Genomic DNA, 12,395 nt, shown 5'->3' with positions numbered 1-12,395 from the left:
CCAGCATATCTGGGGAAACAACTAGGCGTTCCCAGGCCAACCAAGAAATATAATCTCTTCAGCGTATCCTGGGTCTGCCCTGTGGCCTTCTCCCGGTGGAGCACCTCACCAAGGAGGTGCCCAGGAGTCATCCTTGTCAGATGCTCGAACCACCTCAACTTGCTCCTTTCGATGTGAGGAAGTAGTGGCTCTACTCTGAGTCCCTCCAAGAAGGCCAAACTCCTCACCCTATAAGGTAGGGGACCCTTCGAAGAAAGCTCATTTCCACAACTTGTATCTTGTCACCACCCAAGGCTTGTGACAATGGGTGAGGTTAAGGACATAGATCAATTGGTCAACTGAGTTTCACTTTTATGCTCAGCTTTCTCTTCACCATGATGAACTAGTAAAGTGTCCCTGCAGTTGCAGCACCAAAACGTTGTTTGATCTACTGCTTTACTTTCCCCTCACTCGCAAACAAGACTCCGAGATATTTAAATAACTTAATTTTGGGCAGTAACTCATCGCTGACCCGGATTCAGCACTCCACCCTTTTCCGACTGGAGGTGCTGATTCTCATTCCTGCTGCTTTACACTCAGCTGCAAAACTGCTCCAGTGCAAGCTGGAAGCCACCACCTGATCAAGACAACAGAAACACATCATCTGCGAAAAGCAGTGACATGATTCTGAGACCGCCTAAGCGGAAGCCTTGTGCCACTTTGCTATGCTTAGAAATTTGGTTGATAAAAATTATGAAGACAATTGGTAACAAAGGGCAGCCCTGGCTGAGTCCAACACCCACTGGTATGAGTCCAACTTCTTGCCGGCTATGCAGACCAAGTTCTTGCAATGGTTGTATAAGGATGAAATGGCTTGATCCTAGCAGTGGTCCAGACACCATACACTCCTAAAGCACCTTACACAGAACACTCCGAAGGACATGGTTATATGCCTTCTCCAATTGTACAAAACACATGTAGACTGGTTGGGCAAACTCCCATGCACCTTCAAGACCTCAAGATGGTAAAGAGCTGGTCTAGTGTTCTACAACTGGGACGAAAACCACATTGTTCCTTTTGTATCCGAGGTTCAACCAACAGTCAGATTCTCCTTTCCAGCACCCTGGCATAGACTTCCCCTGGGAGACAGAGGAGTGGGATCCCCTTACAGTTGGAGTACATGCTCTGTTCCCCCTCCTTAAAGATGGGTGCCATCACCCCAGTCTGCCGATCCAGAGGTATCCCCCCGATTGTCACGCAGCTTTGAAGAGATGTGTTAATCAGCCCTACATAATCCAGAGCCTTTGGGAAATCAGGGAAAACCTCATTCATCCAAGGGGACCTGCCACCAAGGAGTTTTTTAACTGCCTCAGTGACCTCACCCTGATGGACGAGTCACCCCCCTCATCCCAAGACTCTTTCTCTACGGAAGACGTGTGAGAGGCAGTGGGCTGGGTATCCTAGTATCTCCTCTGCTTGATGCCTGTACATTAGAGTTTTTCCCGGTGGGCAAAAGGGTTTGTTCCCTACACCTTCAAGTCAAGGAACAGGTCCTGACTGTCATCTGCTCTTATGCGTCAAATGACAGTTCAGAGTACCCTTCCTTCTTGGAGTCCCTGTGTGTGGTGCTAGAGGTTGCTCCACCTGGGGACTCTGTCATCTTACTGGGAGACTTCAATGCTCATGTGGGGAATGCCATTTAGACCTGAAGGGGCATGATTAGGAGAAACTGTTTGTCTATTAGAAACACCATGTTTGAGCATAAGGGTGTCCATAAGTGCATGTGGCATCAGGAAATCATAGGCTGCAGGTCGACGATCGATTTTGCAATTGTATCACTAGATATATGGCTGTATGACACTCAATTTAAGAGTGATTCTGAGGTGTAAACTGATCACCACCTTTAATTTTATCTCAGAGAATCACCAATTTTTCATCACTGGTTGCGCCAAATTTCAGGTTATTTTATTCTGTGCTAAAATGATGGACACTGTAATGTAATCAGACTAAAACCTTCAATTTTATGTCTTATTCTGTCTGACTCAGGTGTATTGAACAACAGGATACCCCCATTTCTAAGTGAAAACAGCACTGCTTCCCAAGATCAAAATGATCAAACCTGATAATCCTCGACCTCTCCCACAATAAACTCAGGTCTTTGGATTTTCTAGCAGAGGCCAAACTATCGGCACTCAGGTGGCTAAACGTCAGCAACAATGAATTGTTTGTAATCAGCGAAACAGTTATCCAGTCCCTTCCAGGCTTGACATATCTGCATCTATCTGCTAACCTTTTAACATGTGAATGTTCTAATTACGGTCTTATCCAGTGGATTCAAAGCAGCAAACAGACACAGGTTGTTAATGCACATCAGTATACTTGTGTGTTTCCTGTTAGCCAACGGGGAAACAAATTCCTGGACTTTGGTTTTGACTCCTGTCGGATAGATGCTGCCTTGCTCTGCTTCCTTTTTAGCTCTAGTCTAGTTGTGCTTACTCTCCTTGCATCTTTCATCTACCACTTCCTGAGGTCACACCTCACCTATGCTTACTACCTCTTCCTGGCCTTCCTCTACGATATTAAGAGGACAAAGAAAGGTATTCGTCACAGCTATGGTGCCTTTGTCTCCTACAATGTTCATGATGAAGCTTGGGTCTGCAGAGAGTTGCTTTCGAAGCTGGAGGGTCAACAGGGCTGGAGACTCTGTCTGCACCACAGAGACTTTGAACCAGGTATAGATGCTTTTCATTAGCCTCTGTTTTTCTATTTTTAGATCAATATTTAATCGAGCTACAACACAAACTCTGTCTCATCTTTCCTTTAAACACTATTGTTGCCAATCTAAACTTGTACTGACAAAGATCAGGTCTGCACCAGGTCTGCAGGTCTGTCTGCACCACAGAGACTTTGAACCAGGTATAGATGCTTTTCATTAGCCTCTTTTTTGTATTTCTAGTTTATTATTTAATGAAGCTAACACACAAACACTGTCTCTTCTTTTCATCGAAATACTGTTGTTGCGAATCTAAACTTCCTCTTTTCAGTGGTACTGAAAAAGATCAAGTTTTGACACCAGAGTATCTTTTTTTCTCTTTGGCCGCACTGCAAAAAATATAAACAGTGTCTATGGTGTTAAAACAAAAATACCAATCATACGTGACCCAGCTTCCGCAGTTTGAATGCTAGATCTAAAAATGTCAAGACTGACCATTTAGACAAAACCTGCAAACTGATCTTTAACACTAGAAGTCCCAGAGAAGAGCCATTTGGCTTTTCTACCTATAAAACCCACCGTCGAGCCAAATGGCTGGTAGGCTTTTAGCTAATATCCTTAATCACCTGTGAACAGCTGCTTTTGTTATGTAAATAAGGTGGGGCCATGCTGAACCACTTGGAGTGGTTAGTTTCCTGAGCCACAAGGAAACTTGTGTTTCAGTTTGCCTTAGGGAGAAATCAACACACATGGGTGTATTTCCTTTGTTGCTGAGATTTATTGATAAAACAGTACAAAAAAACAAAAATAAAAAAACAACCATTTGTACACATATTTACAAATAACAATAAAAAGTGAGTGAGTACATTTCAACATTTTCAGCAATCACTCACAATCCTGGCACTGCTATGGTATCTGTAGTCTGCATGTACCACATGTGTATCTGTAGCAGTGAACACATCGCATAGTGGCATGATTGTTCTTGCATTTGTGTTTGACCTGACACGTGGCTCTTTTTCCAGGGCTAGGTGTGGAGGGTTGTGTCCGAAGCAACTGTTCTTTTCTTGCCTTCTTCCTAGCCATATGAGAGTTAGCCAACTCTCTTGCAAACTCCACCAGGAAGTCCACCCGTCTTTCCTGAGTCCCGGTGCATGCTTGATACAGCACATGTGCATTCAGTGCTGCTATGTCAATCATGTTATAGAACACGGCAACTGGCCAGCGCCGTGTTCCTCTGCTGACCGTGTACTCCCGCACCATCTGGTCCATCACATCCACGCCACACTTTGTGGTGTTGTAAAGGGCAACAGTGTTTGGCTTCCTTTTGGTGGTGTTATCAGTCTGAACCACGCTGTGCATGCTGCTAAGAATATAGACTGTCTTCTTCCATTTGGCCGCATACGCCGTCAGCGTGGCAGCAGTGGTTGAAAATACCTAAGAAATAAGATAAATTGTTATTTCCATAGCACTTTTACACACAATGAAACACATAAACATAGAAGCACAAAAGACCTGCAGCCTACCTGAGTGGTGAATTCATTGCGATTTGTGTATCTAGCGGATTGAGGAATTTCCCGGCGAATCTTGTTGACTGTGCCGAGGATGGTGGTTTGCCGTCTAAGAAGTTTTTGCGCAAGTGAAAGCGATGTGAAGAAATTGTCCGTGGTAACATTTCTGCCCTTGTCTAGGAATGGTTCCATCAGCCTCATCACTACATTTTCAGACAGTCTCTCCCCACTGGGACGACTGGGGTCCTTGCCAAGATATAGGAGGACATTGCAAATGTACTTGGATTTTAGGTCGCAGGCCACCCAAAACTTGATCCCAAACCTGTCAGGTTTACTTGCAATATACTGCAGGAAACAGCACCGAGTCTTTGATGGGAAGAGCTGTTCATCAACGGTGATATGTAGACCAGGGTTGTAGCACGTGATGCAGTTGGTGACAAATGATCCCCACACACTGGAAACTGCAGCGAACTTATCAGTCTTTGCTCGATCACTGCGGGTGGACCTGTCATCAAAGCGTAGGTGTTGCATGATGTCTTGGAAGCGGTTACGCGGCATAGTTCCAATGATCTGTGGGTTTCCCAGACTGCTGACCAGCAGTCACGTAGTGATGGAACCCTAGTAACCCCCCGCAAGATCAAGATCTTTGATCAAGATCAAGATCAAAGACTCGGTGCTGTTTCCTGCAGTATATTGCAAGTAAACCTGACAGGTTTGGGATCAAGTTTTGGGTGGCCTGCGACCTAAAATCCAAGTACATTTGCAATGTCCTCACATATCTTGGCAAGGACCCCAATCGTCCCAGTGGGGAGAGACTGTCTGAAAATGTAGTGATGAGGCTGATGGAACCATTCCTAGACAAGGGCAGAAATGTTACCACGGACAATTTCTTCACATCGCTTTCACTTGCGCAAAAACTTCTTAGACGGAAAACCACCATCCTCGGCACAGTCAACAAGATTCGCCGGGAAATTCCTCAATCCGCTAGATACACAGATCGCAATGAATTCACCACTCAGGTAGGCTGCAGGTCTTTTGTGGTTCTATGTTTATGTGTTTCATTGTGTGTAAAAGTGCTATGGAAATAACAATTTATCTTATTTCTTAGGTGTTTTCAACCACTGCTGCCACGCTGACGGCGTATGCGGCCAAATGGAAGAAGACAGTCTATATTCTTAGCAGCATGCACAGCGTGGTTCAGACTGATAACACCACCAAAAGGAAGCCAAACACTGTCACCCTTTACAACACCACAAAGTGTGGCGTGGATGTGATGGACCAGATGGTGCGGGAGTACACGGTCCTATAACATGATTGACATGGCAGCACTGAATGCACATGTGCTGTATCAAGCATGCACCGGGACGCAGGAAAGACGGGTGGACTTCCTGGTGGAGTTTGCAAGAGAGTTGGCTAACTCTCATATGGCTAGGAAGAAGGCAAGAAAAGAACAGTTGCTTCGGACACAACCCTCCACACCTAGCCCTGGAAAAAGAGCCACGTGTCAGGTCAAACACAAATGCAAGAACAATCATGCCACTGTGCGATGTGTTCACTGCTACAGATACACATGTGGTAAATGCAGACTACAGATACCATGGCAGTGCCAGGATTGTGAGTGATTGAAATGTACTCACTCACTTTTTATTGTTATTTGTAAATATGTGTACAAATGGTTGTTTTTGTAGAAATATTTTTTGGTTTTTTTGTACTGTTTTTATCAATAAATCTTTTGGAGATTTATTTTCCTGGATGATTGAGAATGCATCAAGACGAACACAAAATGAAGTTCACAGCTTTTAGCAGTTCCCCCTCCCCACACACAAACAAAGAGGCAGTTTGCAGTTAGAAATCCGCAATCATTCACACACCCCCACTCTCCTCCACAATTCTCAGGTAACGACCCAATTTACATATGAATTGATGCTAACAGACTAGCCAAGTTAGCTTCCACTTGGCTGACAGAGGGTTAGAAAAGCCTGGGACTTCTAGTGTTAAATCTCTAAAAGTAGACTTTAGGTGTGCTGCTCAACTGTCAAATCATCCAACATTTGGGGAAATGAAAGTTTTACTCTGGAAGAACTACAGTTAAGATAGGATATTTTCCTTGTTTTTTTTGTTGTTGTTGTTGTTGTTGTTGTTGTTGTTGTTTTTTAACCATGAACAAGGCCCTAGAGGGCCACGTGTACCCAAAGTTTTAACAACAACAACAACAAACTTTATTTATAGAGCACATTTAAAAACCAGCGGTATACCAAAGTGCTTAACATAAGAGACAGAGAAGAACACAAGTATTATAAGGCCTTAGCAAAGTATCAAATATACTCACAGGTCAATGCCACTATTACACAGGGGTAATATAAAATGCATATCAAAATAAAAACATAGTAAAAGCACAAGCCATAAAAATATGTATAAGAAAAAATTGAGTAAATCTAAAAGTCAGGTGCGAGCATTAACAAGCGGGAAAGGCAAGATTAAACAAATAGGTTTTTAACCGTGATTTAAAAGATTGGATGGAATCAGACGCCCGGATCACAATCGGAAGGTTATTCCACAACTCTGGTGCAGCCAGGGCAAACGCCCGATCACCTCTAGATTTCAGCCGAGATCTAGGCTGCACCAAGAGTAGCTGAGTAGACGATCTTAATGCTCTGGCAGTAACATACGATTTAAGGAGTTCCTTAAGGTAGCTCGGTGCTGTGTTGTTGGTAATTTTAAACGTAAGCAGCAGTATTTTAAATTGGATACGGTATTTTATGGGTAGCCAAATGCAGATTAGCTAGGACAGGAGTGATACAGGCAAACTTCCTGGTTCTGGTCAGAATGCGTGCTGCAGCATTTTGGACTGTCTGCAGTCTATGAAGGAGGGCAGAATGAAGACCAAAATAAAGTGAGTTGCAGTAATCCAGCCTCGAGGTCACAAAGGCGTGGATGAGCTTTTCCAGGTCCTTATGCGGAACATACTGCCTAGCCTTAGAGATGAGACGGAGTTGGTAGAAACTAGATCGAACTACAGCAGACACTTGTTTATCGAGTTTGAACGAGCTGTCAAGCAACACGCCCAGATTGCTAACAGTGTCAGAAAGGGAGCTGGTAAGGGAACCAAAGGCATCACGAAGTTGGCCACGAGGAACGTTGCTGCCAAATACCACAATTTCAGTTTTCTTATCATTTAGGATAAGAGTGTTTGCTAGGAGCCATTCTTTGACCTCGCGCATGCACTCATGGAAACAGTGCAAGGACAAAGCAAGATCATCATTTAGTTCAAAGTAGATCTGTATATCGTCAGCATAGCACTTAGATTGCACTTAGAGGGAGCATATACAGTGAGAAAAGAGTAGGGCCTAACACAGATCCTTGAGGCATGCCACAGCAGACAGGTGCAGCGGAGGAAGAGCAAGTGCCCAGGTTGACCGAGAAGAACCTATTGGAGAGGTATGATTTAAACCAATCAAGGGCAACACCTTTAATGCCTACAGTATGCTCAAGCCTCGCTAATAAGATGTTGTGATCTACCATATCGAAGGCCGGGGATAAATCCAATAAAACTAGGACCGCAGAGCGTCCATTATCAGCAATTAGAAGAAGATCGTTAAGGACTCTAAGCAACACTGTTTCGGTGCTATGATGTGGTTTGAAGGCAGACTGGAATTTATCATTAATGTTGTTCTCATCCAGGTACGCCTGGAGTTGTAGAAGAACTATCTTCTCAAGGATTTTGGACAGGAACGGGAGCTTAGAGATCGGCCTGTAATTCACATAATCATTATAATCAAGGTTCCTTTTTTTAAGAACAGGCTGAACTATAGCATGTTTAAAAGCTGACGGGACGCAGCCAGAGAGTAAGGAAGAATTCAATAGCGATAAAATACTGGGTCCAATTACATCGAAGCAGTCCTTTACTATGCGAGATGGGAGAATATCATGTATAGGATTAGTATTGTTCAGTTGTTCAACTAAACGCTTGAGAGTAAGAAGTGACACGGGCTCAAACTGATGGAAAGTAGATGAACAGTCAGGGGTAAAAACAGGGCTTGACATTAAAGGAAGTGAAGACTTAAGAGATGAAACTTTATCTAAAAAGTGATTTAAAAATTGTTCGCAAAGAACCGGAGAGCACGCCAGCGGCATAACAGGGCAGGGATTGACCACAGAATTAAAAATTTTAAATAGTGTTCGGGGGTTGTGACCATTGGCTAGGATAATTTTTGATAGAAAAGCTGCTTTGGCCATTTTGGCAGCAGTTTGGAATTTCGAGCGGCTGGTACGTAGGATTTCATAGGATACCTGGAGTTTATCTTTTCTCCACCTCCTCTCATCACGTCGACACACACGTCGTAAGGCGCGTGTAGAGTCGTTTAACCAACATTGAGAATAAGTTCTAGGGCGCTTCATTTTAATAGGTGCGACAGTGTCAAGGATAGAGGAGCATATGGTTAACAAGGTGTTGGCAAAGTCCTCAACCATATGAGAGGTAAAACAATCAAACGTAGTGGATGCAGAATTCAAAAAATTTGCCACAGTTTCAGCATTAACTGTACACGTAGGGCGAAGGAGGGCCTCAAGGTGCAATTCAGTATTACCTGAGTCAACATCAAAGATGACCGGGGAGTGGTCAGAGAACCTAGCATTGTTAATATCCTTGATGCAAATGTCCAAGCCATATGAAAAGACCAGGTCAAGGGTATGTCCTTTAACATGGGTTGGTTCGTTAACCCACTGAGTGAGGTTAAAAGAGTCAGTTAATGCAAGAAAGTCTTTAGCCAATGGGTCGTTCATACAGCAGACATGTATATTAAAATCGCCAGTAATAAGAACACAGCCATATTTAAAAAGAACAGATCCTAAAAAGTCAGCGAATTCAGAGATGAAAGTCTTGTTGTATTTAGGCGGACGATAGACCACAACACACAGAGTAGTCAGCGAGCCAGTCATCTCCAGTAGCTGTGCTTCAAAGCTAGGGTAGGTAGGGGAGGGTAGCAGCCGAACTTTATGTTTATTTTTAAAAACCGAAGCTAAGCCACCACCTCTGCCAGTGAGCCTCGGCGAGCTAAAAAAGACACAGTCTGGAGGGAGAAGCTCAGACAAGGGGATGAACTCACCGGGAGAAATCCACGTCTCCGTCAGGAGTAAAACGTCCAATCCCGCGGCGAGGAAAAAGTCATTTAAAAGAAAAGCCTTGTTCGTCAGCGACCTGACATTAAATAAAGCCATCCGTGTCCGAGGAGCTAGGTCACCAGCGGTGGCACGTCGCAGGACGCTGAGGTTGTTGTGATGGACGCCACGACCGGAGGACGTTATCCAGGACCGAACAGGGAGGCAAGCCACTGGAAGGGCTGGGTAGGTTTGAAAACCAGCGGGGCAGATCCACTGATGACTCAGCAGTTTAGCATCAGGGCGGCCTCTGAAGGAGTGGATGAAGCATAGAATGTCCCGGCTTGCATATGGATAATCCGTAACCTTGGCTTTGAAGTAAGCCTTAAAACGGACGCGAAAACCACTCCTTTTACCCCGTTTCCTGTGCAAGTTGGAGAGAGGTAGGCAGGAGATACTGGTGAGGGAGTCTGGCCATAGAGGGGTTGCGTCACCCAGGGTCCAACATGGATCCGGACGGTGGGAGTAAGAGAATCGGAGATTCAAAAGCATATGTCTGTCATAGGTTATTAGTGCACAGCCACCTAGTGAGCATAAAACCAAAAATAAAACAATAAGGAGTACTACGCCAAGGCGCAGACGAGGACGGCCTGCCATACACACCGGCGCCATCTTGCCAGACAACAGACTGTGGAAACCTCACAGTGACAACGTATGTGAGGTTTCCAATTTGGAAACATTTAAGTGTCTTCCATATTTAAAATCTTTAAACATGAAATTCACTTTCATTGTGTTTTCACTGCATTAAAAAGCAACAAAGATGTATTATCAACACTGTTCTACGTTGTACTTATCAACTATTCAAATTCAATACAAATATATATAGCTGCCCAATTAACAGAAGTATAGACCTCAGAATTTCAGAGAAAAAAAATGTACAGATTCTCATTAGCTGGGGTTAGAGTTTGATTCAGCATCAGTGTAGGCCTCAACGACTTAAAAAATAGATCTTTGCTTACGCACCACTGCTAAAAAAGTACAACCTAGAGTGAATGGAATTTAGGCCTTACTTCAGATCCTGCTATTCTCAAAAGTGAGAATACCTTTGAAATCTTTTAACCTGTAGAAATCAGCATTTTATGTAACTTACCAGTGTCATTTTAGATAGAAAGAGTGAATTCAAAACACAATGCTGACATGTTTGATGTGTGAGATTTTTGTTTTTACAGGTAAACCCATCGTAGAAAACATCACAGAGGCCATCTATAGCAGCAGAAATACTACCTGTGTGATCAGCCAGCATTACCTGCAGAGTGAGTGGTGCTCCAAAGAAATCCAGATGGCCAGGTATGGTTACCAACTCTTTGTCCTTACATGTAATGATGTCGCCAGCTTCTACACTGATTAATCTGCGTGTGGTGTCTTTAGCTTCCATCTGTTTGATGAGCACAAGGATGTGTTGATCATGGTATTTCTGGAGGACATACCAGCCAAGCAGCTGTCTCCGTACTACCAAATAAGGAGTCTGGTGAAGAGGAGCTCTTACTTGAGCTGGCCACAGGCTGTTCAACACACTGGAGTCTTCTGGCAGAAAATACAACAAGCTCTCTCGAGAGAAGAAAACCCTGCTGAGCACACGTGCCTCTTCACTGGACACCAGAGAGTCATCCAGTGAGATTTAATCTAGGTGGAAAAATCACAGATTGTATATAAACGAGCTAGCTTCTGGTTCAGAGAGGTGAAGCTTCTGCAGAAGTGGATAAACTTGCATTACTTCTAATGCCCAGCAGGGGGAAACTCCTGTGGTTTCAATAAGGTTGCTTGTAGGTGTCTATTGGCAAACAGCCCTACGGTGCCTTGACCTGTGACCTCAGGGAACACTTTGTTGTCTGGTGGACTTTCCTGGAGTTTATGGACTCGGTCAAAAGTGTCAAGTCTTATTTCATGTTGTTTGTTTTATAAATGGACAACCCAGTGTTACAAGAATTATATGTGTATTTTTATTAACGCATGTTAATAAAACCTGACAGTTGCTAGTGTTTGTGACAAAGAGTGAGAACCAGTATTTTTAGTTGATAACACTGATGAAACCCAACCTGAAGCCAATGAATGATTTTTCCTTTTGCAATACCTAAAAAACAAACTGCATCAACTAAATTCCAATAACCTCAACGCCAAGGTCAAGGTCAGAGGTCAACGTTTCTGAAAAACATCTAGGATTTTCAAGTTGATATTATCAGAAAGTGAAGCTAATGCGGAGTTCCCTTAAATATGCATCTGTCTAGAGGCAACTCCTGTAGCTCCAATAGATATCCAGTTGTTTGAAGTCTTCGGGAAAGCTGCCCTCAGCTTCCTTTCCCTGTAACCTCAGTGAAGCGTTCCTGATAAGTCTTAAATACAACATGGTTCTTATTTGGAAATAATGGTTCTCATTTATAGTCACAAAAGAGAATAAAGCAGGGTATGGTTTTCAGTAGGTGAAGTTGTGCCAGAAATATTTGTTTACATCCTCATCAATTAAAGTATAGACTGTACAGTCCTGGCCTGACGAGTGTAATATTTAAAGAAATTAGGTCACTGCTGAACTGTATATAACCATCATCCTTAACATTACATTAATTATCATTTCATCAAAGTGTTTATTGAAGCTGCTGGCATTATGTTATAAGTTATATTATAGGGGTTATCATAATCAAATATTAACATGTTTATTACAGGTGCAGTTATAACTACTTTAAAATGATTGAGTTAATATATATATATCATAACTCAGAGCCTGAGTATATTGTTACAGTAAAATAGTAGCTGAGCAAAGGCCTGAATGTATTCAGCTTCTTGTGGTATTTGAGTTTGCTTAGTTACAGGTGACGAAAGGATGTCCAGTCCATGGGGACCTCAAAGGCCTGAGATCTTCACCATATTTGGATGGATGGGGAACTTCTGTGTCTGCAGTTATCTCTTAAAATACATGAATGTTCTGTACATGCAAATTATGTGACTGTAAACGCAAGAGGGGGCGTTACAATACCCTGATGGGATAAAAGTAATCTAGAGTGTATTTTGGGTAGAGATGTACAACTGATGTTTTGCAGTTTGCA

General features: G+C 43.2%; 1 protein-coding gene across 1 annotated transcript; it reads left to right on the top strand.

The window, feature by feature from the left end:
- Nucleotides 1-2,095: 2,095 nt before the first annotated feature.
- LOC134623752 (toll-like receptor 13) lies at nucleotides 2,096-10,972 on the top strand (the record flags this gene model as incomplete). The annotated part of the gene is made up of 3 exons (XM_063468776.1): nucleotides 2,096-2,711; nucleotides 10,527-10,644; nucleotides 10,726-10,972. Coding segments are annotated over 3 exons (981 nt in total), but the record flags the coding sequence as incomplete, so codon positions are not given.
- Between the last annotated feature and the right edge of the window lie 1,423 nt (nucleotides 10,973-12,395).

This window comes from Pelmatolapia mariae, linkage group LG3_W (genome assembly GCF_036321145.2).
Source record: "Pelmatolapia mariae isolate MD_Pm_ZW linkage group LG3_W, Pm_UMD_F_2, whole genome shotgun sequence".
NCBI classification, from domain to species: Eukaryota; Metazoa; Chordata; class Actinopteri; order Cichliformes; family Cichlidae; genus Pelmatolapia; species Pelmatolapia mariae.
Note: the sequence above shows the minus strand (reverse complement) of the source record. Positions and strands in the feature narration are given on the sequence as shown.